Source organism: Peromyscus californicus, unplaced genomic scaffold, assembly GCF_007827085.1.
Source record: "Peromyscus californicus insignis strain IS unplaced genomic scaffold, ASM782708v3 Scaffold_16__1_contigs__length_79575227, whole genome shotgun sequence".
NCBI lineage: Eukaryota > Metazoa > Chordata > Mammalia > Rodentia > Cricetidae > Peromyscus > Peromyscus californicus.
Window position 1 is genome coordinate 14,824,370 of NW_026294458.1, and position 25,655 is coordinate 14,850,024.

General features: G+C 42.8%; 1 protein-coding gene across 1 annotated transcript; it reads left to right on the top strand.

Annotated features, from left to right (window-relative positions):
- The first annotated feature begins 214 nt into the window (after positions 1 to 214).
- Positions 215 to 24,575, top strand: Rnf168 (ring finger protein 168). Its single transcript, XM_052740495.1, has 6 exons — positions 215 to 1,074; positions 8,661 to 8,737; positions 12,148 to 12,327; positions 15,177 to 15,298; positions 17,647 to 17,728; positions 21,207 to 24,575. The coding sequence occupies exons 1-6, from the start codon at positions 774 to 776 to the stop codon at positions 22,140 to 22,142; spliced, it is 1,698 nt and encodes a 565-aa protein (XP_052596455.1). The 5' UTR covers positions 215 to 773; the 3' UTR covers positions 22,143 to 24,575.
- Positions 24,576 to 25,655: the final 1,080 nt, after the last annotated feature.

The window sequence follows — 25,655 nt, forward strand, 5'->3', positions numbered from 1 at the left end:
TTTAGTTTTTAGCCAGTGACTAGCCAAGTTTCTGTAGCCTACGTTAGCCTCAACTATAGCAGACAGGAGGAGCTGCGACTGGCAGGTGGCACGCGACAACGCGCACAGCTCCCGGAAGTCCCGCCCAAGTGGGCGGTTCCTTGGGTGAGAAGTGCCGTTCTTGGCGGGGAAGTGTGACGTCAGTAGGTCGTGTGTCTCTGCTTCGGCCGCCGCCAATACACTGGCTGGCGGGACTGCGGGTCTGAGCGGCTGGGTCTCGGGCCCCTGGGGAACCGCGAGGCGGCCAGAAGCTGGAGCGCGGGGACGGAGGGCTGCCACCGCCGCAACGGCGAGACGGAAGTCCGGCGGCGGCCCGAGCCCGGCTTCCGGGCGGTACGGGGTACTCTCGGAGCGGCGGACTCCGGGCTTCCGGCCCTGGCAGGCCCGGCGACCTCGCGCAAAGAGGCGGGTCCTCACCAGGTGAGAAGGGGAGCTGGACCCGACTGTCGGCGGCGCGGGGCGCCAGAGCCACTCCCCGCCCCGAGGCCGCCGGGCTCCCGAAGGAACGTTCATTCATTCCCTTGCTGGACGCGGGACATAACTGTTCGCCTGACAGCACAGCGCCTGTGTGCCTCGGGCCCGTGGAAGGTTCGCCTGCCCGGATTCCAGTACGCTGTTGTCTGTCGGAATAAACAAACCGCTCGCTGACTTTCTCCGGACTGCGTCGTTAGCCGAAAGACGAATCTGGTTTCTTCCAGGTGTTGACGTTGAGTAGGCCTCATTAGCATAGGAAGATGGCTGCTTCCAAAGACGCCATCCCTTCCTTAGCCGAATGTCAGTGCGGGATCTGTATGGAAATACTACTAGAGCCGGTAACCCTTCCTTGCAACCACACGCTCTGCAACCCGTGCTTCCAGTCGACTGTTGAAAAGGCCAACCTGTGCTGTCCCTTCTGTCGCCGCCGGGTCTCTTCGTGGACTCGGTACCATACCCGAAGAAATTCTCTTGTCAATACAAAACTGTGGGAGATGATTCAAAAACACTATGCAAAGGAATGTAAGCTTCGAGTTTCTGGACAAGAATCAAAGGAAATCGGTGAGTGAAAGTCAACGTGTTTATTGAGTTAAAAAAAAGAAAAGAAAAGAAAAAAGGCCCAAAAACCTTTAGAGAAGGGACCGTTATTTTTCTATTTTAAAAAGAAGACTAAATAGTTTAAATTGATCTTGATTTGTGGTTTTATGAACCCCGCCCCCAGGTGGGATAAAGTCAAGGGCAAATTTTTTACCGCATGTAGCTCAAGTTGTGTTCACCAGCTGTGATTGAGTTTTTAAAACTGCAACAACCAAAAAAATAGAGTTGTCACTTTCGAGTTGTCTAAAGACTTGCGGTTAAATTCCAAAGTTCTTTGGCTTTGCGCTACTTTCTCTGACCTGTGGTTCTAAGTATGCAGCAAGCCTAAACTAGCTTCCCATTGCCAGTTCCATCTAGTTCAGTCATTTTTGGTTGACCCCTTCCAGTCTGGGGGTGCAAAGAGCTATAAACTGGTCCCTAGTCTTTAGCAGTTTGCCTGTATTACAAACCATTCAGTATTTCCTTTTAAGCCTTGAATGTGGTGTTTGTGGTGTACTTGCCTTTTATGTGTTGAAAAAAAAAAAACAAAACAAAACCAACCCCAAAATGTGGCCAGCCATGCCTTTAATCCCAGAGGCAGAGACAGGTGGATCTCTTGAGTTCAAGACCAGCCTGGTCTACAAAGCTGGTTCCAAGATAGCCAAGGCTATAGGAAGAAACCCTCGGGCTCCTATTTGCTTGCTTGGTCCCCAGTTGATGAACTACTTGGCAGGATTGGGTGTGTCCCTGTTGGGGCCCTGATAAGGAGCTTTGAGGTTTCTACAGTCTGTGACTGGTCCAGTGTCTTGCTTTCTCCTTGCTGCCTGCAAATCAGGATGTAGTACTTACTCAGTTGCTTTCCCAGCATCATACCTGCTTGCCTGCGGCCTCACTCCTTCCCATGATGTGAATGGATCAAATAAGCCTCTTAAACCCTAAGCAAGCCCCAAATGAAATGGCTTCTCTTAGAGTTGCCTTGGTCCTGGTGTCTCTTCACAACATTAGAACAGTAACTGACAGTGGGTTCAAGTATTTGCCACACAAGCCTTGCGACCTGAGTTCCGTCCCTAGAGCTTAGGATGGAGAGAACTGACTTTGAAAATTATCCTCTGTCCTCCACGTGTGTGTGCCAGTCACTGCTCACATTTGTACTCGCCCCACACCCACTGACCCATGTCTTGGGCCCCTAGTTTTGTTTTGAGATAAGGTTTCTTTAGGTAGCCTGGGGTAGCCTTATCCTTAGAAATTCTGGACTTGCAGGTGTGCAGGAGCACACCTGGCTGGAAGCCATCCTTTATTATGTAGTATTAATGAGGGCTGACATACCTTTTCTGTAAAGGTCAGAATAGTGTTTTAAGGACTGTATAGTCTGTTGAAGATAGGTCTGCCGCTGTAAAAACAAAAGCACCATAGACATTACATTAGTTTACATTGCCCTTTGTAAATGAAGGTAGTGCCTGTGTTTTCATAAAATTTCTTTAGGAAAAAAGAAAAGATAAGGGCCAAACTTGGTCAGAGTAGCCCCTGGCTTAGAATATCCCTATTAATATTCTTAAAAATTCTTTATCTGTGGAGGTGGCAGAATTAAGCGATTGCAGATGCTTAGGAAGGGAAAACTTGAGGTTTCTTTTTTGTTTGTTTTTTTCCAAGACAGGCTTGTCTGTGTAGCCCTGGGCTATCCAGGAACTCACCCTGTAGACCAGGCTGGCCTTGAATTTAGATATCCGCCTTCTGAGCCTTAGGATTAAAGAAAGGTGTGACCTGGGTTGTGGTGGCGCATGCCTTTAGTCCCTTTAGAAACCCTGTCTCTAAAAAACAAAAAAAAAACAAAAAAAAAAAAAGAAAGAAAGAAAAAAAAAGAAAGGTGTGAGCCACCACCGCCCAGCTGAGATTTCTTATCTTTTAAATATGTATCTAATTGTGTGTGTGTGTGCGTGTGCGTGTGCGTGTGCGCGCACAGAAGCCCTTTGAGGTCAAAAGAGGCATCAGATCCCCCAGAACTGGAATTACAGATAGTTGTGAGCTGCCACATGGGTACTAAGAACCAACCAAAGATCCAGGTCCTCTGGAAGAGCAGTAAGCATTCTTTTTTGTTTGTTTTGTTTTGTTTTTTTCGAGACAGGGTTTCTCTGTGTAGCTTTGCGCCTTTCCTGGAACTCGCTTTGGAGACCAGGCTGGCCTCGAACTCACCAGATCCACCTGCCTCTGCCTCCCGAGTGCTGGGATTAAAGGCGTGGGCCACCACCGCCTGGCGTAGTAAGCATTCTTAACTACTGAGCCATCTCTCCAACTTTCAGAAATTTGTTATTCTTAAAAAAAAGTCCATTTGATAAATAAAAATAGCAAAGCTATCAAGAGAGCAAAAGACATCTCACAAAATAGAAAATATTTTTAAATCATAGAAAGTAAGATAATACCCAAATATAAGCTGGAGGGTCACTGTAAATTCTAGGCCAGGCAGGGCTATGTTGTGAGACCCTGTTACAAAAATAACTCATCAGGAATCTCTCCATCAAAGAGTCCCAGTCTAACCAGGACTAGTGAGATTCTGTCTCAAAAAACTTAAAAGTACCCAATTCAAAGTGGTAAAAGTGGTCAGGTAAAGTGGTTCATTTCTATAGTCCTAGCACTCAAGAGGCTCGATTCAAGGTAAGCCTGAGCTATGTAGTAGGTTCTGGGACAGCCTGAGTTATAGTGATGTCTCAAAGAAAAGAAAGGGGTTGGGCAAAGAATTTAGATATTACTTCATTAATGATATTTAGGTGTTTAGCTTACCAGTAAGACATCTGAATGTCATTAATGGAGTAATGGTCCATATCACTAGTCATTAGGAAAGTACAAATCAAAACCAAAACCACCGAGATAGAGGCACTACCACTGCTTTCATACTCATTTGGATGACTTGTGGAAAAGAAGCGTTGGGGAAAAGATCATAGAGGGTCAGCAAGAATCCCTAGAAGGAAGTCTGAAGGGAAGGAGACCTGCCTATCCTGGGCCACCCAAAGGAAGAGAGGACAGGTCCAGGGAAGGGAATAAGAGATGGTTGAGGTACAGGACCCATGAGAAGAGCAAGAGATGGAAGAACTGAATCAAAACAAGAGGATGTTGTTGGAGACAGCTAACTTAGTAAAATGAACATTTTTATCTTAGATTTTAAGCTGCCTTTTATTTCTTTTGGTTTTGCAAGACAGTTTCTCTGTGTAGCCCTGTGTAGACCAGGCTTGCCTCGAACTCTGAGATCAGCCTCTCTCTGCCTTCCAAGTGCAGAATTTATCTTTTTGTTTTCCAAATGAAAGTTTTTAAAAAATATATAGTTCTGTTTTCAGATGACTCAAATAGGAAAAGGAAGGTTTTTCCTCTTCATTGCCTTTATAATATGAGACCGTATTAGTAAAAACTTGTAAAACATATAAAAATAATGAAAAAGTAGACAAGCCCAAATGTCCTCAATGGATGGATGAACTAAATGTATATATGTCTGCAACAGAATATACTGTTCACCCATTGAAAGGAATTGTTCAAGTTTAATGTGGGATGAAGACTTTGTTTCAGCTGTCCTTGCTGAGATGATTGTAGCAGGGGAGTACTGGCTTCATCAATGGGTCAGTCCACTGATGAATTCATACTAAATGGGCTGGTAGGAGAAAATACACTGGTCACTGGGGAATGGCTTTGAGAGGTGTGGATTGTTCCTGGTCCCTGCTGGGTTTCTTTGCTTCTTGGCTGCTGTTGAGGTAAGCAACTCTCCCTCAGCAAGTCTTTTCACCACCATGTTTCTACCTTGCACAGGCATAAAAAAAAAAACCCATGGCTGCAAACCTCTGTATGAGCCCAAGGTGAACCTTTCCTCTCTCAAGTTGTTTGAGGCATTTTGTCATAGCAGTGGTGGCTAACAGGAACAAAATTGGCAAATTCTAGAACGTGGAGTTAGAGGCATGCTTTTGTCTTTTTTTCTCACATTCAGGTTATGCCTTCCACACAGTATATAGTAAGTACATGATGCTAGGTTGTCTCATATATCATATTCTGACTCATAATGGCAGACTTCTCAACTGTATCCCTTGGAATTAATGTAACTATGAAATGATACTTTGAGACTGATTCTCCTACAGATTTTCCAGCAAAGGATTTAATACCTATTTATCACTCTTGCCTGCATTGCTTTCTGCAGAATGACAGTTGCAAATAGGAAATTTGGATTTTCTAAGGATGGTTCTTCAATCCTGGAGCAACCTTTTTTTCTAAGAAGTCTGTGTGTAAAACCCACACACTTCTCGCTCTTCATCAATTCCCTTTCAAACCCTTCCTCTTTACCTTGCCTGTGTTACTACTGTCTGAGTGTAGACACCAAAGTGGAGATCAAAGGACAACTTTTGGTTGTCTGTTCTTTCCTTCACCATGTAGGTCTTAGGGATTTAACTCAGGTTGTCACACTTGGTGGCACTAAGTCATCTTGCTGGCTGTCCTGGAACTCACTCTGTAGCCCAGGCTGGCCTCAAACTCACAGAGATCAGCCTGCCTCTGCCTCCTGAGTGCTGGATTTAAAGGTGTGTGCCACCACCCAGCCTAGCTCTTCATTTTTAAAAGCTCTGTGTGTGTGTGTGTGTGTGTGTGTGTGTGTGTTTGCGCACATTCACGAGCACATGTTTGTATATATGTATATCCAAGGCTCTCTGCCACTGACTACATCCCAGGCTAAACCTTGGGAATTTGATGAAGAATTAAAAGTTCAGTAGTAGCGGGGCCGTGGTGGCACACGCCTTTAATCCCAGCACTTGGGAAGCAGAGCCAGGCGGATCTCTGTGAGTTCGAGGCCAGCCTGGGCTACCAAGTGAGTTCCAGGAAAGGCGCAAAGCTACACAGAGAAACCCTGTCTCGAAAAACCCAAAAAAAAAAAAAAAAAAAAAAAAAGTTCAGTAGTAAGGGTTGACTGTCAGGAAAGCCAAGGAAATAGTTGAGTCCTAAGGTGGAGCTAGGCGTGTAGCAAGCATCTCTAGGCATAGCTTGAAGGAAGCAGAGGCAGGCAGGTTTTTGTGGGTTCAGGCCATCCTGGTCTGCATACAAAAAGTTCCAGGAAGGCCTGGTCTACATAGTGAGACCATGTCTTTGGGGAAAAAAATGTGGATGCATTGGGGCCGGTAAGGTGCTCGTTGCCAAGTCTGACAACTGAATGTGATTCCAGGGAACCCTACACGGTAGAAAAGAGGGCAACCTTCTGAAGGTTGTCCTGTGGCCTCCACTCGCAGTCCATGGTGCATGTCCCCTCACCCCAAAGCAATTAAATGTAATAAAAATAATAAAAGCTGGATGCAGACAGCAGACATTTGTAATCCCAACACTTAGAAGGCTGCTGCAAGTTTGAGACAGCCTAGGCTATGTAGCAAGACTGTCTGGAGAAAGCAGAGCAAGGGGCTAAGAGATGGCTCATCAGTTAACAGTACTTCTTCTAGAGCATCTGGGTTCAGTTCCCAGCACCCTCACCAGGCACCTACAACCCCTTCTAACTCCAGTTGCTAAGGATCTGAGGTCCTGCCCTCTTCTGGTCTCCATTGGAACTGCATGCCCATGCTGCACATAAAGTTTACAGGCATACACACATATGGACAAAAATTAAAATTATAAGGAAAAAAACAAGCTGGGGGGGTGGAGTGGGATGGTGACACATGCTTTTAATCCCAGCATTCATTTGGGAGGCAGAGCCAGGCAGATCTCTTAGTTTGAGGCCAGCCTGGTCTAAAGAGTGAGTTCCTGGACAGCCAGGGCTACACAGTGAATGAACGATGTCTCAACACCCCCCCCCCAAAAAAAAAAAAAAAAAACAACCCAGAAAAAGAAAGGAAAGAGAACAAATTTATATATTTGTTTCTTTTTTTTTTTTTTTTTTTGGTTTTTCGAGACAGGGTTTCTCTGTGTAGCTTTGCGCCTTTCCTGGAACTCACTTGGTAGTCCAGGCTGGCCTCGAACTCACAGAGATCCACCTGCCTCTGCCTCCCGAGTGCTGGGATTAAAGGCGTGCACCACCACCGCCCGGCTATATTTGTTTCTTAAGGCAGAAAGACAAAGTACCACAAGCTGGATGAGTTTAAAAAATGAACATTTCCTAATAGTTTTAGAGGCTAGAAGTCAAGATATAACCAGGGCCCTTGACTTTTGAAGTTGGAAGTAGAGCTCTTCCTCACCTCTTTGTAGCTTTTTGAGCTTTTATGTGTATTGGTGTTTTGCCTGCATATGTGTCTGTGCCATGTGCATGCCTGGTGCCTGCAGAGGCCAGAAGACCGTGTTGGCTCTCTTGAAGCTGGAGTTATAGATGGTTGTGAGCCACCATGTGGGTGCTGAGAATCCCAGGTCCTTTACAAGAGCAACAAGTGCTCTTCACCACTGAACCATCTCTCCAGGCCCCCTCTCTGCATGTCTTTTTTTTTTTTTTTTTTTTTTTTTTTTTTGGTTTTTCGAGACAGGGTTTCTCTGTGTAGCTTTGCGCCTTTCCTGGAACTCACTTGGTAGCCCAGGCTGGCCTCGAACTCACAGAGATCCGCCTGGCTCTGCCTCCCGAGTGCTGGGATTAAAGGCGTGCACCACCACCGCCCGGCAAAGATTTATTTATTTATTATGTATACAGTGTTCTGCCTGCATGTATGCCTACAGGCCAGAAGAGGGCACCAGATCTCATTACAGATGGTTGTAAGCCACCATGTGGGTGCTGGGAATTGAACTCAGGACCTCTGGAAGAGCAGTCAGTGCTCTTAACCTCTGAGCCATCTCTCCAGCCCCTCTGCATGTCTTGATACCATCTCCCATCTGTGTTTGTCTTTGTGTCTAAATTTGTCCCATATTTACTAGTCATAATTAAGATTCACCTCAATGACCATACTTTAACTTGCTTACTTCTGAAAGATCCTATTTCCAAATAAGATCCTATCCTGAAGCACTGGAGTTTAGAATTAGAACTCAGCTCAACACAATATCTAATGCTTCCTCTCAGAAAAACTACAAAACATTACTTAGAGAAATCAAAGACTTAGCTGGGCATGCTGGTTCTAATTGCAACACAGGAATCTGAGGCAGGAGGATCTCAAGTTGGAAGCTTGTACTTGTCTCAGTTTTTTTAAATTATTTTTCCCTCTTAATCTCAGTATACTATTGGGGTTACTTTTTTTTCTTTGTACTCTGTTAATGGGCTTTTATGACCCAGGGCCTGGTACATGCTAGATATGAGCTCTGTTACTGAACCACGTCCCTAGCTCTGTCTTTTACAGGTGTTTTGGTTTGGTTTGGTTTTTTGAGACAGGGTTTCTCTGTGTAGCCCTGGCTGTCCTGGAACTCACTCTGTATACCAGGCTGGCCTTGAACTCAGAGATCCACCTGCTTCTGCTTCCCTAGTGCTGGAATTAAAAGCGTGCACCACCACCACCCTGCTTGTTGTAGTTATTTTTTATGGAGTCTAGGAAGTGTATGTGTGTGTGTGTGTGTGTGTGTGTGTGTGTGTTGTGTTCATTGAATTTTAAAGGGAGGCCAAAGTCAGTCATAAAGTTCTGCTGCCCTGATACTGTTTTCTTCCCCATGTGAAACAGTTGATGACTACCAGCCAGTTCGTCTGTTAAGTAAACCTGGGGAGTTGAGAAGAGAATATGAAGAGGAGATAAGCAAGGTAGGTATGAAATAGTTTAGTTTTTGATTTTTTTATTTTGTTGAAAATGTCTTTGCTATGCTTTCAATCTTAGAAATCTCAAATTTATATATAACTATCATGGACTGAAATGTTAGTAACTTTAATGACTTTATAAGCCCTACCCCCACCCTCAATTAAGATAGTATCATGGAACTCAATCTGGCCCAGGATGACCTTGAACTTGACTGATCTTCCTGCCTCCATCTCACAATGATGGGGTTATTCAAATAGTGATGTCACACCTGGTTTTAAAAGTTGTTTTGTTGTTTTTTTTAAGACATGGTCTCACAGAGATCCTATCTCTGCTTCCCAAGTACTGAGATTAAAAGTGTGTGCCACCTAAGCACACCTAGAGGTCCCATTTTTGTTTACTTTTCATTTTTATTTTATTTTATGTATTTGGGTGTTTTGCCTGCATGTGTGTCTGTGCATCACTCATGTGCCTAGTGTCATTCATTAGAGGCCAGAAGAGGGCATACATAGGATTCCCTGAACTATAGTCAACCACCATGTGGGTGCTGGGAAGCAAACCTAGGTCCTCTAGAGAGCAGCCTGTAGTCTTAACCAGTGTGCCATCTGTGTGGCCCAAGGTTTTTAAAGATTTATTATTATGTGTAGAGTGTTCTGTCTGCATGTATACCTGCACTCCAGAAGAGGGCACCAGATCTCATTACAGATGGTTGTGAGCCACCATGTGATTGCTGAGAATGAACTCAGGACCTCTGGAAGAGCAGCCAGTGCTCTTAACCTCTGAGCCCTCTCTCCAGCACCCCAAGGTCCCTTTTTAAATATTCAATAACAACAATAATAATAAATTAGCCTCTATTACATATATATCATCAATGAGGGGTGCTTTTGTTTTTAGATAGGATCTTTCTGTGTAGCAATGGCTACCTTAATACTATGTGATTATTAATTATTATAATGCCTAAGCATTTAAGTGTAAAAATGTCTTTGATTTTTCTGGAGTTTTACCTTAAAAAGGATGATGGTAAAGAAGTGGTAGATTGTGGGTTTAGCGAGGAAAGTGTAAGGGGTGACTGGAAACACAGTGGGCAGAGGTTCGGCTTCCAGTGAGGCATTTGAGCTTCACTAGTATGGCACTATTACTAGGAGGACACTTACATTTCTGAAACAGAGTCTTGCTCTATCCCAGGCTGCCCTGGAACTCACTGTATAGCCTAGGCTGCCCTCCAGCTGATGATCCTCTTGCCATAAGCCTCCTCAGGGCTAGTATTATAGGCGAATAGCTACATTGGAGTTAGTCATTGACCTTTCCTCCACCAAGAAAATAGCTGATTCCCGTGTCCTGGAAGTTCCTTTAGGAGTTTGAATTATGACTAATTGAGAAATAACAAGAGTCCACAGGCCAAGGCCTGGAACTACTCCACAGGCCAAGGCCTGGAACTAAAACACACCAGTTGAAATGAGTGCTTGGGGACACCTTGCTGTCATGGAAGCAAGCCTAGTGCTTCTCTTCGTTACAGGGAAATCTGAATTTCAAGAGTATCACTGGGGGCTGCTTTTCTAACCCCAAATCTGTGGGGGTGACCCAGCTAAATTTAAATTGGGCATGTATTTATATTTAGCTCAGCACCAATCTGCTACAGAGGAGCACAGCAGCTGTGTATACCATCACAAAAGAGGGTGACACTTCAGAAGCAAACAAGCCCTGATAGGGTATTAGCTTTCTAATGAATGAAATGAGGCTGATCTAGCAAATGAAAGAGCTGTTGACCTACAGGAAGCACAGTTCTATGCAGATGACAAGTTGTTATTCATGGAGGCATTATCTAAGACAGGAGTGAAGGAAGGGAGATTCCCAGCGAGCTTAGAGTCAGAGCTGCCAAACAGTGAACCACAGAGTTCAGGAGTAAATTCCTGGCTGCAGAAACTGCTTCCTAAATGCTAATAGAATTGGAACATTTTACTCACCCAGTATGACTTCCAAAAAGATTTCTTATTTGATTTAGGAGAAGTGGGAGAGGTTTGGAGATAGGGTCTCATGATCTAACCCAGACTGGCCTTGAACTTGCAACAGTCCACCTACTTTAGCTCTCAAGTGCTAAGATTACAGGTGTGTATTACCACATCCAGCTAACGTCAAATGTTTGGGTTTTGCTTTTTTTGTTATGTGTATACATGTGTGCCCATGCATGTAGAGTCCAGACATTGACATCTGGTATCTTTCCTGATCATTCTCAACTTTGTCTTTTGAAGCTCAGTCTCTCATGGAACCTGGAGCTTATCAATTCAGCTAGACTGGCTAACCTATGAACACCTGGGATTTAGACGGATGTTGACACACTGACTGTTTTGTTTGTTTGTTTGTTTGTTTGGTTTGTTTTTTCGAGACAGGGTTTCTCTGTGTAGTTTTGGTGCCTGTCCTGGATCTCACTCTGTAGACCAGGCTGGCCTCAAACTCACAGAGAGCCTGCCTCTGCCTCCCAAGTGCTGGGATTAAAGGCGTGTGCCACCGCCGCCGGCTACACACTGACCTTTTATGTGCTGCTGGGAATCCAAACTCAGTTCCTTACGCTTGTGTAGCACGCAGTTTACCACACTGAACCATCTTCACAGCCACCGAATGTCAAGGTTCTGTGTGTTAGTTATAAAGATAGTGTGTGTGCACAGAGGGAGTTGGGTGTCCTCTGTCATTCTCCACCTACTCCTTTTAGGCAAAATGTCTCCTGAACTTGGGACTTGCTTTTTTTTTTCCTAATCAGCTAGTCTGGAAGCCAGCAAGCCCCAATGATCCTGTTTTCACATACAAATAATATTTATAAATTAAACAAACAAATGCCAGGCATGGTAGTGAATGTATTTAGTCCAGCACTCAGGAGGCAGAGGCATGCGGATCTCTGTGAGTTCAAGGCCAGCCTGGTCTACAGAGTAAATTCCAGGACAGCCAGGGCTACATAGTGAGACTCTGTCTTTAAAAAAACAAAAGAGGCAGCAGCAGCTAGCTCTAGGGCATTCCTCCTTTGGCTCCCCTTCTCCTCAGGAGTTCTTTCTCTTTCCCTTAGTAAATCTGTGTGCTCTGCTAAAGAGAGCAGCAGCAGAGGCAGCTAGGTCTACCTTAGTCAGCACATGGCTTTCCGTGAACCGAGGAAGCATTGCGTGTCTGGGTCGTACTGCGGTGGAAACTGGTAAGGACAGAGGGCACGAGGTTGGAGTCTTCAACCAAACCTTTGTTGGGCTGACTGGGGTGGGCTTCTTGAGGTAGGACCTTGAACTGCTGTACACAAGTTTCCCTGTGGAGATTTGAATTTCATGGAGATAAATTCTTGCCAGTTTTCACTTCTTGTGAAAATTACAATTTTTACAATTATTGTGAAATATGAGTATATTAAAAATTTCAGAAAAGGATATCCTTTATTATTTTTAAGGTGGAGGCTGAACGACAAGCCAGCAAGGAAGAAGAAAACAAAGCCAGTGAGGAATACATACAGAGATTGTTGGCGGAAGAGGAGGAGGAGGAGAAAAGACAGACAGAAAAAAGGAGAAGCGAGATGGAAGAGCAGCTGAAAGGCGATGAGGAGCTGGCGCGGAGGCTCAGCATCAGTATTGTAAGTGTGCACGCTTGGGGGTGCCCCATCGCTTTGGCTTTCCTGAAGAAGGCGTCACAACGGTTAGAGGGGTTTTAGGATATCGTTGTTCTACTTAAGGGGAAAAACGACTTTATTTATTTGCTTATTTATTTACTTAGCTATTTATTTATTTATTGTTTTTGTTTTGTTTTTGTTTTTCGAGACAGTTTCTCTGTGGTTTTGGTGCCTGTCCTGGATCTGCTCTGTAGACCAGGCTGGCCTTGAACTCACAGGGAGGCTCTGCCTCCCAAGTGCTGGGATTAAAGGCGTGCACCACCACTCCTAGCCCAACAAACTTTTATGAATGAAACATTTTTGTGTATTGTTACTTATTTCCTGTAGCTGGGGACATACTTATCAATGGTACAGATCAAACCCTGTACCTTGGATATGCTAAACAGGTAAGCTGTACCTTCATCCTGGTCCTGTCTTATTTTAACATTTAGCTTATTTATTTAGTGTGTGGGCACTACATGAGTCACAGTCAAAGGACAGCTTGCAAGAGTTGGTCCTCTCCTTCTATGTGGGTTCTGGGGATCGAACTCAGGTCTCCAGACATGGTGGCAAGTGCATTATTTCTGAGCCATCTCACCGGGCCTCCTAGCCCAATTCTTAAATATATTGAACCTGGATTTCCTTATCTTACTGTTAAATTATTGTTCATAAAGAACAATGAAAGGCAAGATGGTAAAACATACACTAAAACCTAAGGGTTCTGGAACCTGGTGGCTTAAAAGAGCCTGGCAGACTGAAGCCAAAGCCTTAGCACAAGCTATAGCACTGAGCTACATACCTGAGCTCACTTAGGCTTCCTTTAAAGTACAAACTCTCGGGGGCTAGAGTGATGTTTCAGCATTAACAGCACTGGCTGCACTTTTAGAGGACCTAGGTTTGATCCCCAGTACCTTACATACATGTAGTGCATAGACATACACATAGACAAAACAACCATACATGAAGAAATCAATAAAATAATTTTTGTTTTGTTTTTTTTTTTTTTTTTTTTTTTGGTTTTTCAAGACAGGGTTTCTCTGTGTAGTTTTGCACCTTTCCTAGAACTCGCTTTGTAGCTGAGGCTGGTCTAGAACTCACAGAGATCCACCTGCCTCTGCCTCCCAAGTGCTGGGATTATAGGCGTGCGCCACCACCACCCGGTGAATTTAAAATATTTTTAAAATAAAGTGCAAATTCTCGTACCTACTCTAAACCAAACTGACTTGGACTCTCTGGGGATGAGCCTTAGTGAGTACTATCTCCAGTGAGATCTAGGGTGTCTGAAATATTGAGGATACAGAGCCTCTGAGAATTAACTCCCCTACTTTTGAAAAACACATCTGAGAATATATTTCACCAAATGAAGTATACCTAGAATTTTTTTTTTTATGAATCTTACCATTAATAATATAATCTTAAGCTCTGTGATATCCCCCCCCCCCCCCCCCGTTGTATATCCTTTTCTCTGTTTGTGTAGAAATTTTGGAAAGATATACAGTCTGGAAATTTAAAAAAATTAACCAGCTGAGGGTTACCCCTTGCACTTTGGGAGGCTGAGGCAAAAGGGTCACTGCAGTTTCAAGGCCAGCCTGAGCTACATAGTTGGAACACTGTCTGCAAACAGCAGAGAGAGATGAGAGGAAAGGAAGAGGTTGTCCAGTAAAATCAGTGAATAGTGAGTGGAGTCAGATGGAAACGTTGGAAGAGGGGAGTTTGGAGTCACCTGTATCTGACTTTCAGTCACACGAGGTCCGAGTAGAATTACTGAAATTTTAGGGTAATCTTTGGTTTAATGTAAATTTTGGAGATAGTGAACAATTATGGTTTATTTCTGTGTAGGAACTTTTGCTCCAGATATACTTTGTACTTTTAAGTACTTTCCTCACTAGAATAAGGTAGCTGCAATTGCATGAGACTGTCAGGAGCTGGTGAAATAGTTCAGTGGTCAAGAGTACTTTCTATACTTGCAGAGAACCTAGATTTGATTCTCAGCACCTACATGGTGCAGCTTACAACCCTCTATAACTACAGTTCCTCTTCTCAACTCCTGGGGCATCCATATGTGCTGGTAAAATAAGTAAATCTTTTTTAAAAAACAAAAGGATGAAATTATCAGCTAGGAGATTAGTTATCATTTCTTTGAAGGAGTGTATTTGTGTGTATGTGTTTGTGTGTGTGTTATGCTTCATTTTATATATACAAAAATATAGTATAATTAGATGTATATAGTAATGTATTTAATTTAGGCAAACTTGAATGAGCTTAATTTTGTTTATATAGGCATCCCTTGGTATATAAATTAGTTTTGGGATCTTCCATGTATATAAAAATCTAAAGGTAGTCAAATGTTACATAAAATGGCACGGCTTTGCATATAACACAAACATATTCTCCTGTATATTTATTTTTATTGCATTTATGTGTTTGATGAGTGTATATGTGTGTGTATGCACATGTACCACAGCATCTTGTGTGGAGGTCAGTGGACACTTGTGACGGTTGGTTGTTTCTATCATATGGGTCCTGAGATGGAACTCAGGTTGTCAGACTTAGCATGAGCACCTTAGCCACTGAACCATCTCGCCGCCCATGGACTTTAAATCATGTCTTATGATCTGTAATATGATGTAAATGCTATGTGGATGCCTATTGCAAAATAAAGTCTAGGTAATGAGAATGAAGTGTGAACATGCTCAGTATTCTTCAAAGAACTTAAAAGAATTCAATTTCTGAAAAAACGTTAAGGATTTTGAGTTCATAGAATTCAAAGCTTTTTATTTTTTATATAAAGTTCTCTTTAATAATGTCTTTGTATGTTTTTCTTGTGACCGAAGAACAATAACTACGAGAAAAATACCTTGGCTTCTCCTTCGAGTTCCAGAAAGTCAGATGCAGTCACAAACAAGTCACAAAAGAAAAATACAAACAAACAAAAAAACTTTGGAGATATTCAAAAGTAAGTGAACATAACTGCCATTTATCCATTGATCATCTACTGTATGCCTTTGGGTTTTGTTTTTATTGACCACCAATTCTTCAAGTTTGAATGTTTTGCCTGCATGTACATAAGTGCACTGAATGTGTGCCTGGTGTCATAGGCTGCCAGAAGAGGGCATTGAATCCTCTGGAACTAGAGTTATGGATGGTTATGTGTTGTAGTATAGGCGCTGGGAACTGACCCTGGGTTGTAAGCGGAGGTTTCCTGTTCCAGCAGCTGCTTCCAAAATAACCACACAGAGACTTAATATTAATTATAAATGTTCAGCCAGTAGCTCAGGCTTACTACTAACTAGCTCTTACAATGTTAATTAATCTATGTGGTGCCTCACGGCTTTTACCTCTCCTGCATGTCCTGCTTTCTCTCCATCTGGCTTGTGACTCCTCTGACTCTGCCGTTCTTCCTAGCTTTGTCTCTGCCCCAAAAATCCAATCAGCTTTTTATTAACAATGAGAGCAGCACATTTTCACAGTGCATAGAAGGATTATTCCACAGCACTGAGTCTCCATCAGGCCTGGTGACAAGTACCTATACTTCCTGACCCATCTTTACCAAAAAGCTGTTTTAAAAATTAAGAGCTGGAGGGATGGTTTAGTGGTTAAGAGCATTTGTTGCTGTTTCAGAGGACCCAAGTTCAATTCTAGGACTCAAATCAGGTGAAGTGTCTCATAACCTTCTCTGGGGTTACCATTCACCTTTCTGGCCTCTACAGACCATACATATATATAGCATACAATCATGCAGACATATTCATAAGTAAAAATAAAATGACTCTTTTAAACAATGTAGGTTTGCAAAAAAAAGATGTAGAAGGTCTGGAGGTGATGGTGCATGCCTTTAATCCTTGAACTCGGGAGGAAGAGGTAGCTGGATCTCTGTGAGTTCTAGGGCAGCCTGTTCTACAAAGCTAGTTCCAGGATAGCCAAGGTTACACAAAGAAACCCTGTCTCGAAAAACAAAACAACAACAACAAAAAAAAGATAAAGATAAATCTTAAAAATGAAATGAAAGAAATCTCCTTTTTTCGAGACCAGCCTGGTCTACAAGTTCCAGGACAGCTAGAGCTGTTAACACAGAAACCCTGTCTCAAAAAATCAAAAAACAAAAGAAATAGGTTGTTATACCCTGTCCATTGTGTGTTATAGGAAGGAGAGATATAACATTTATGGGTCCAGAAGTCTTTAATAAATCACCACATAAGCAGGGTCACTGCAGGACAAGGACTCAGGAGCCTTGTTTCTCATGGCAGTCCAGAGCAGGGGCAGTAGTGAGGTCTATAAGCACAAAACCAAAACACCTGTGCCAAATTACAGTTACATTTTTCACCAGTCAGGAGTCAGAGAACGGGATCTTTCCTTGTGTGTTCCATCATTGTCAACTGACAGAATATAAGTCTTTCCATCCAACCAATCGGATTCATTTGTTCTTTCTGTTGTTAAGAATAGGCATAATGTCTTAGAGAAATAAGTGGCATGATAGACTGTTTCTGTTCCCTTCAAGGAGATTCACTCCTTCCTTCCTTCCTTCCTTCCTTCCTTCCTTCCTTCCTTCCTTCCTTCCTTCCTTCCTTCCTTCCTTCCTTCCTGTTTTTGGTTTTGATTTTTTGAGACAGGGTTTCTCTGTGTAGCCCTGGCTAGCCTTGAACTCTGAGTGCTGAGATTAAAGGTGTGCACTACCACTCCCAGCCTCAAATGATATTGTCATTAATTTTGAGAAACTTTGTAGTCTTCAATTGTTTGGTCCTATCAGCCTTTTAAACTCTTTTCAAGAGTTGTGAGATATTTAATGTGACCTTTTCTTCTTTTCTATTTTTACACTAAAATACTGTACTGAACACCCCCACATCCACCCCTTGCAGTGCTAGGCAGTAAGCTAGGCCCTCCAGCTGCTGGCCAGGCACTCTCACTTCCTGAAATACTCAAAGTTTCAGGTTGTGTCTTTTTTTTTTAAATTAATTTATTTATTATATATATGGTGTTCTGTCTCCATATATGCCTGCAGGCCAGAAGAAGGCATTCTTCAGATCTCATTACAGATGGTTGTGAGCCACGATGTGGTTGCTGAGAATGAACTCAGGACCTCTGGAAGAGCAGTCAGCGCTCTTAACCTCTGAGCCATCTCTCCAGCCCCCAAGTTGTGTTTTAAAGTTGACCTGAGACTTGGAGATGAAATCTGCTCCAGTGGGTTAAATAGCCACCAGACATACAACCTTTAGGCATAAGTGATTCATCTACTATTAGCATATCGAGGTTTTTCAAAGCATTTGAGTTTTAGTAAACTTAACTTTCGGTGGTTGTTGTTTAAAGGTATTTGTCACCTAAATTGAAGTCTCGGTCAGCATGGCCCTGTGAAGCTGTACCTGGAGAGGATAAAAGCGGAATATCTAAGGTATGTTGGTGCTGAAGAAGCTCTCAGGGGCATTGAATCCTGTTCTGGGTACCTGTGAGTACCTGTGCCGTCCTCAGCTCACTTTTTCTTGAATGGGCCAGGGACAGATACTTTAGTCTTTGTTATCAGAGGGCCTCTGCCATTGCTGCCAGTGGATGCCTCCTTAGTATGTAGGCAAACAAGTTAGCTTATCTGTGTCCAGGGAAACTTTCCCTTTCCCACTCCACCCAACCCACAAACAGGCTCTCTCTGTGTAGCCCTGGCTGTCCTGGAACTTGCTCTGTAGCCCAGGCTGGCTTCAAACTCACAGAGATCCAGCTCTGCCTCCGAGTGCTGGGATTAAAGGTGTGCCCCACCACTCCCAGCTCTAATGATTGATTTATTTTTATGCTCACTGTTGGTTTGGCTGCATGTTTGCCTGCATGAGGGTGCCAGATCCCCTGCAACTGGAGTTACAGACAGCTGTGAGCTGCCATGTGGGGGCTGGGAATTGAACTCAGGTCCTCTGGAAGAGCAGCCAGTACTCTTAACCACTAAGCCACATATATCTAGCCTCTTATATATAAGTGTTTTGCTTGTATGTGTGTATGTACAACGTGTAGATGCCTGGTGTCCAAGAAGGTCATAAGAGGGCATATGGCTCTGGGACTGGAGTTACAGATGGTTGGAAGCTGCCATGTTGGTGCTAGGAGTCAAATCTGAGTCCTCAGCAAGAGCAACAGGTGTCCTGAACCACTGAGCCACCTCTCCAGCCCAAACTGTTTCCAAACATAGGCAGCAGGATGGACTTGGTTTCTGGCCCTCGGTTTCTAATCCCTGACTAACGTGGCATCATTGACACAGCTGAATAGACCACATCTGCACCAGTTTACCTAGAAGACGTTAAGATGGGAAGTCCACGTTAGGAGGGGTCCTCACCACTGAGATCCTCAGCAGTAGCCTAAAAGTAACACCAAGCAACACTGTGCTGGCACTCAAACTCCATGTCAGAGTGGCTTCTGGGCAGGGTGCTGTGGACCTATAATCCTTTCACATAGGAAGATGGAGGCTGTGCCCAGAAGACTGCAAATTGGACTCCATTGCAAGTTCCATGCTAGTCTGGACTGCATAGTAAGACTCTTGTTTCAAAAAAAAGCCAATTCTGGTAACATCTCTAATGTACAGCTCTCAGGGGTATTGGTAAGGAACAAGCCTAGTCAGAGTTATAAGTCACTTCAAGCTTTGGCTTTTTTAAAAAATGTGTTTATTTTGTTAGGTGGTGGTAGTGAATGCCTTTAATCCCAGCACTTGGGAGGCAGAGGCAGGCAGATCTCTTTGAGTTTGAGGCCAGCCTGGTCTACAGAGCAAGTTCCAGGACAGCCAGGACTACACAGAGTAAAACCCTTGCCTAAATAAATAAATAAACAAACAAACAAATTTTAAGGAACTTGTATGTTTTGCCTACAAGTATGTCTGTGTACTTGGTGCCTGTGGAGGCCAGAAGAGGGCGACAGATCCTCTGGAACTGGAGTTATAGGTAGCTGTGAGCTCTCATGTGAGTGTTGGAAGTTGAATTTCAGTCCTCTGGCTTGGGTCCTCTTGCTGTGTAGCCAGTTATCTTAACTACTGACTCATCTCTGCAGCCTTGCAAATTAAGTTCTTTACCTAAGGGCTAAGTAAAAGAGTATGTATTTTTTTCTAATCTCTAATTTAGTGTTTCTTTTCATGTTTAATATAGAAAACAAACCATGGTGCTGGTAATGGTATTTGTGACTGTGTCATTAGAGGAAACACAAGTATTGGATAGGAGTGGTGGCATATGCCAGGGCTTGGAAGACTGAGGCAGGAGGATCTTATGTTTGAGGCCAGCCTGGGCTACATGAGACCTTCTCTCAAACAGACATGTTCATAAAGGATATTAAAATGAATCTGTGTGCCTGTCAAGAGCCTGAGAAACAGAATGGGGCTGGAAGTGTAGATGAGTAGTACAGTGTGCACATAAAGTTAGGCCAGATTTGATCCCCAGAAGCAAGGAGAAAAGGGGTAAGGAAGGGAAACAAGTCTTATACTTTATATACATTTTTTAATAATCATCTCTTCTTTGAGATACAAATGATTCATGTTGCTACTATATCTTAGTTTATCAATAAATATCTTCTGTGGATTAAAAACAAAACAAAACTGGATCTCATGTAGCCTAGGCTAGATTTCAACTTGCTATGTAGCCAAGGATGACCTTGAACTACTGATCTTTTTGTTTCCATCTCCTATGTGTTGGATTTTTGAATATACACCACCATGCCTGGTGTTATATGGTGCTGGGGTTTGAATCCAGGATTTCTTACGTGCTAGGCAATCTTTTTGCCAATTGAGCTACATCCCCAACTCTTACACATTTGTTTTTTGCTTTGAGTTTTTTTGTTTTTAGGCAAGGTCTTACTCTGGCTGTCCTAGAACTCACTATGTAGACCAGGCTAGCCTCGAACTCACAGAGATCCACCTATCTCTGCCTCCCACTTCCTGGGATTAAAGGCGTGTAACACTACTCCCAGCTCACACTTTTGTTTTTTAAATACTATAATAATCTTGTTACAATTCCTCTTGTAAGACCATGTTATCTCAAGTTTTACATTTAAAAATACTTTCTGGCTGAGCAATGGTGGTGCACGTCTTTAATCCCAGCACTCAGGAGGCAGAGCCAGGAGGATTTCTGAGTTCAAGGCCAGCCCAGTCTACAAAGCCAGTTCCAGGACAGCCAGAGCTGTTAGACAGAGAAACCCTGCCTCAAAAAAAAAAAACAAAACAAAACAAGGGTTGGGGATTTAGCTCAGTGGTAGAGCGCTTGCCTAGCAAGCATAAGGCCCTGGGTTTGGTCCTCAGCTCAAAAAAACAAAACAAAAAAAACAAACAAACAAAAAAAACAAAACTTCTGGCTGTCAGTAGTAGAACACTAGCCCAGCATGTGGCAAGGTCCCAAGTTTGATCCCAGCAACACCAAAACCAAACCAAAGGCCTTGAAGCACAGTGCCATATGCCTGTAGTCATGGCCCTTGGAAGGCTGAGGGGGCAGAATCTCTTGTTCTAGAGTTTCAGATCAGATTGTACCAAGGAAGGACTGGAGAGATGGCTCAGTTAGTTCCCAGCATTTCCATCAACTGACTGTAACTCCAGCTGCAGGGATTCAGTGTCTTCTCTGGACTCTGTGAACATTTGCACTCATGTCCATATGTCCCCTGCCCCTCCCACACACATGTATACACATAATTAATTAAAAATAAAATCTTTAAAATGTCAGAGGAGGAAAGGTGGGGGAGCAGAGGTGATGGGAACACACTTATTAGTACTATGTGAAGGAAAGGTGGGGGAGCAGAGGTGATGGGAACACACCTTATTAGTACTATGTGATAGTGTATAGTGGCTGTTCACCTCTGGTGTCAGTGTATCAGGTGGCTTATATAATGTTTTCCCTTTATATAGTCAGTAATTTTGTTCTCTACAGGAAACTGACAGTAGTGACCCAAAGAGCCCTGTGTGGCAAGACACAGAAATTGAAGAAGATATGCCAACACTTTCTCCGCAGATATGCCTAGAAACTCAAGAACAAGGTTCAGAGTCTTTGAGAGAATCACCTGTGCCATGGTTATTTGCCAGGGATGCCAAACAGTGCCTTGAAGGAACAGTTGAAACACTGTCAACCAATCCTGATGATTTATGTGTTGTAAATCATGAGGGACCTAAAGCCAAAGTTTCCTACTCTAACGAAGCTACAGTTAAGCCTTCTGGTAAAATAGAAAATGAAGAGTGCTCTGTGTCAAGTGTGACCCAGTTAGCTGGTGGTAACAGAGTTCCAGAAAGTAGAGTGTATCATCTAGTACTTGGAAAGAAGATTTCTGAAAGAGAAAACCAGGAATCTGTGTTGGAAGCAGTCATGGATCCATGCTTTTCTGCAAAAAGGAGGAAAGTTTTCCTCAAATCCTCAGATCAAGAAGAATCAGAAGGGAATTTTACACAAAAACTGATAGATTTGGAACGTATGCTTTTTGAGAGACATAAGCAAGAAGAACAGGACCGGTTGTTAGCATTGCAACTTCAGAAGGAGGTGGATAAAGAGCAAATGATGCTAAACCGACAGAAAGGGTCCCCAGATCAGTACCAGTTGCGCACATCTTCGCCCCCAGACAGGCTGCTGAATAAACAGAGGAAGAATTCCAGAGATAGGAACTCCGGAAAGCAGACTAATTCAGAGTGTTCGAAATCTCAGAGGAGCACAAAAGATGAATATTGGCAACCCTTTAAAAGCACTTGGAAGGATTCAGTTAATGGAAGAAAGATGCCAGGTCCAGCTAAAGATGATTGTAGTAATGCATCCAAGAGCATTTATTCCCAGCAGCCTAGTAATTCACAGAAAAGTATTATTCAGATGTTTCAGAGATAAACCAAGCAAAGCATGAGTAAAGAGAGTGTTCCGTAATTAGTAAAGCTGTATTATAAAGCTAGCTCTTTTCAGTCATAAAATCTTAAGATGTGCCATTATTTCCGCTCAGCAAGCACACTTACTCTCCTTTTTTTAAGGTATGGTTACACAGGAAGAGTCTACAAATATGTTTCTGCAAAAGTCAGTGATAAGGAAAGGTCCTTAATTGTTTCCGTTGTCAATAACTGCTGTGTTCTAATTGTGACCATCTTTACAGTTAGCTATAAAAATGCCTAGGTCAGGACATCTTCAGGTACCATTCCCTTTCCAAAACTCCCATGTTTTATGGCCTTTCTTTTGTTTTGAATGGGTAAGGAATCCACATGGGTGGCTTCCATAACACTAAAGTAGTTCATTCCCAGACCTGCTTTAATCTAAGCATCCCAGCCTTTCCTTTGATTGAAGATGGATTAGGATCTACGTCAACTAGTTGACTAAAAGGATGCTATGTTGTTAACACAAAAGGGTTTAAGAGTGGGATGGGGCTGAGTGGCGGGCTGGCAGTTAGGGGTCACTGGAACTGTATTAGAAACTGGGTCCAGAATGGGCACTGAATTTCTTGTGGCAGAACATTCTCTTTCATCCCTTCTTTGTTAAGTGACAAAATATTTTAGGTTCACAGCTTTTCACACTGTGGTATCTTTGTAAATATTGGGATATATTTTTACTGATCTCTTCTAGAAAAAGGACTTTACTGTCGGACTGTGCATTCCCATCCTTATTGCCTACTGGCTCAGACTTTTATTTGTGTTTTTGCACAGAGATAGAAAGTGGTATGTGGTGTTTGCCCATGCCTGCCCTGAAAGGTAAATCCAAAGGAAACTGACTTTATCTTGTGAAATTGAACTTGTACTACTATCTTCCCTTTCATTAAGACAAACAACTTTTAGCAAACCATAGTTCCAATAGTATTTCTTCTGGTGTCCTGGCATCCATTTATTGTTAACATAATGAACTATCCTAGTGCAGTGTTTAGCTTGAGCTTTTTCTTCCATTTTTGAGATTGTTTTTATGTTTATCTTGGCATAATTTTTTTCTAAGAGCAATTTACCTTAATGCTTTAAGTGTTGAACTCGAAATTAAAAGTTATCACAGTGAATCTTTCTGGGATAGTTAATGACCAAAGGGAAGAAGAAAAACAGTCCATGAAGTGGTATGTTAGAGTTTATATACTTCTCTACCTGCTTGTCCCTGGGGACCTCATCTTGACTGGAGTTGGTTTTGAAATTTATAGTTTCTCTTTTAGCCTTTCTGTTATTCCTACTGTTTATACCTGTGTGTTAGAGAGTGTTACATTTTCTCATTGGTCATTAGTGAACTGTTTTTTCCTCATTTTTGTGGGAAACATTTAATTTTCTCAGAATATTAAAGCTGTGCAGATGTTTAAAATAAAATTAAAAAGAGGCCGGGCATGGTGGTACATGCCTAACTAATTCCAGTACTTGGGAGGCAGAGGCAGGGGCATCTCTGTGAGTTCTAAAACATATATAATTAATTAATTAAAAGAATGATTAGTAAAAAATTGGCTCTCATGTTTATTTTACTACACTTTAGTAGAAAAAAAAAGGCTACAAACCAGGCATGGTGATACATGCCAATCCTATCGAAGCTAAGGAGGATTTTGATATAGTGGCCAAGCTGGGCTGCATATTAAGACCCTGTTTATGGTACTAGAGAGGAAACCCACAGCCTCACACATGCTAGGTAAGCATTCTCTCACTGAGTTACATTCCCAGCCCAAGTGAAACTCTATCTCAAAAGCCAAAACAAAAATTGGTTACATAAAAATTAGATGCTACGCATTATAACAAAACTCCCATAAAACTTAAGAACATAGTTGCTGGGCATAGTGGCACACGCCTACAATCTGAACACTTGGGAGACAGAGGCAGTCAGATCTCTTCGAGTTTGAGGCCAGCCTGGTCTACATAGTTCCAGGACAGCCAGAGCTACATAGCTACATACAAAAAAATTACTTTGCATTCATTTATTGTGAAGGCTGGCAGCTATGTGCCGCAGCATGCTTGTGGAGGTCAGAGGGCAACTTGGAAGAGTTGGTTCTTAGTATGAAGTTTCTGGAGACTTGTAGTAGGACAGGCCCATAGAGTCGAGGAAATTGGCTCAGACCAATTGCCAAGGCATGCATATAACGTACCCCATATGAGCCAACCTGGAGTCTACCTGAGGGCCTAGCAACAGGAGCTGTCAGAGTTCCTGGTCATGCTGAGTCTGCCTGAGGGCCTAGCAACAGTCACTGTTGGTTCCTGATCAATGTCAGAGTTCCTGATTGTGCCCAGTCAATGTGGGACGACCACACAGAGTGGGTGCTGGGAGGACAGTATATAAGGCCTTCCCTGTTATTGAATAAATGAGTTTGTTATTGCCTTCAATGGACTCCTGGTGTCTGTGTCATTGATGCTGCGCCTTCTCACCCTCTCCCCAGAGGGAGCCACTAGAATCCAAGCAACAGAGACTGGACTACTAAGCCATCTTGCATGTCCTACAAGGCTTTTTTTAATTAAGATTTTAAGCAGGAGAATTAAGAGAAGAAAGGGCACAACAGAGTTTCTCAAAGAGACATCTTTAATACTTTGGAATTCTGAATCATGCTGAAAATAGTCGAAGTAACATTAAATGTTTTTAAAATACTCCATGGTGTTTATAAAGCTCAGTTTGTACTACTACACGTGGCTGCTTTGTCATGTTTAGCATTTTAATTTTGTATTAGAATATACATAATGGTGTAAGACATATGCCATTCTCATATGTGTGTAGTGTATTTTGATCCTGTTCCTAGACCCCTGCTACTCTCTTAACTGTGAGGAATAATCTGGCCTTGAACTTGTGATCCTCATATTTCTGCCTTCTCAGTATATGTGTAACAGCACAAGCCACCACAAACAGCTAGGGTTTTTTTGTTTGTTTTTTTTTGTTTGTTTGTTTCTTGTTTTGGTTTTTTGAGACAGGGTTTATCTGTAGCTTTGGAGCCTGTCCTGGACTAGCTCTGTAGACCAGGCTGACCTTGAACTCACAGAGATCCACCTGCCTCTGCCTCCCGAGTGCTGGGATTACAGGCGTGCGCCACCACCGCCCAGCCTACAGCTAGTTTTTTTTTTTTTTTTTTTTTTGGTTTTGGTTTTGCAAGACAGGGTTTCTCTCTAGTTTTGCGCCTTTCCTGGAACTCACTTTATAGACCAGGCTGGCCTCGAACTCACAGAGATCCGCCTGGCTCTGCCTCCCGAGTGCTGGGATTAAAGGTGTGCGCCACCACCGTTTCAAATTAGGAATTTTTTCAGCAAGGAAGAAATGGAGCATTGAAATTTTTTTTTTGGATTATTTTGTTTTGATGTATTTTTAAATCATTGGAACAAAATTTAGGCTTTCCAGATAGGATAGTGGCAGGCCTACAAACCTGCTGTGAACAAAGAACAGCTGGATCAAAAATGATGCTAGGTGGTGGTGGTGCACACCTTT

Bases quoted from the DNA above. Each gene is read 5' to 3' on its own strand.
- Rnf168 (XM_052740495.1), top strand. From the start codon at position 774: ATGGCTGCTTCCAAAGACGCCATCCCTTCCTTAGCCGAATGTCAGTGC. The intron at 12,328-15,176 runs GTAAGTGTGCAC...TTGTGACCGAAG, and splicing joins GGAGGCTCAGCATCAGTATT to AACAATAACTACGAGAAAAA. The intron at 15,299-17,646 runs GTAAGTGAACAT...TGTTGTTTAAAG, and splicing joins AACTTTGGAGATATTCAAAA to GTATTTGTCACCTAAATTGA.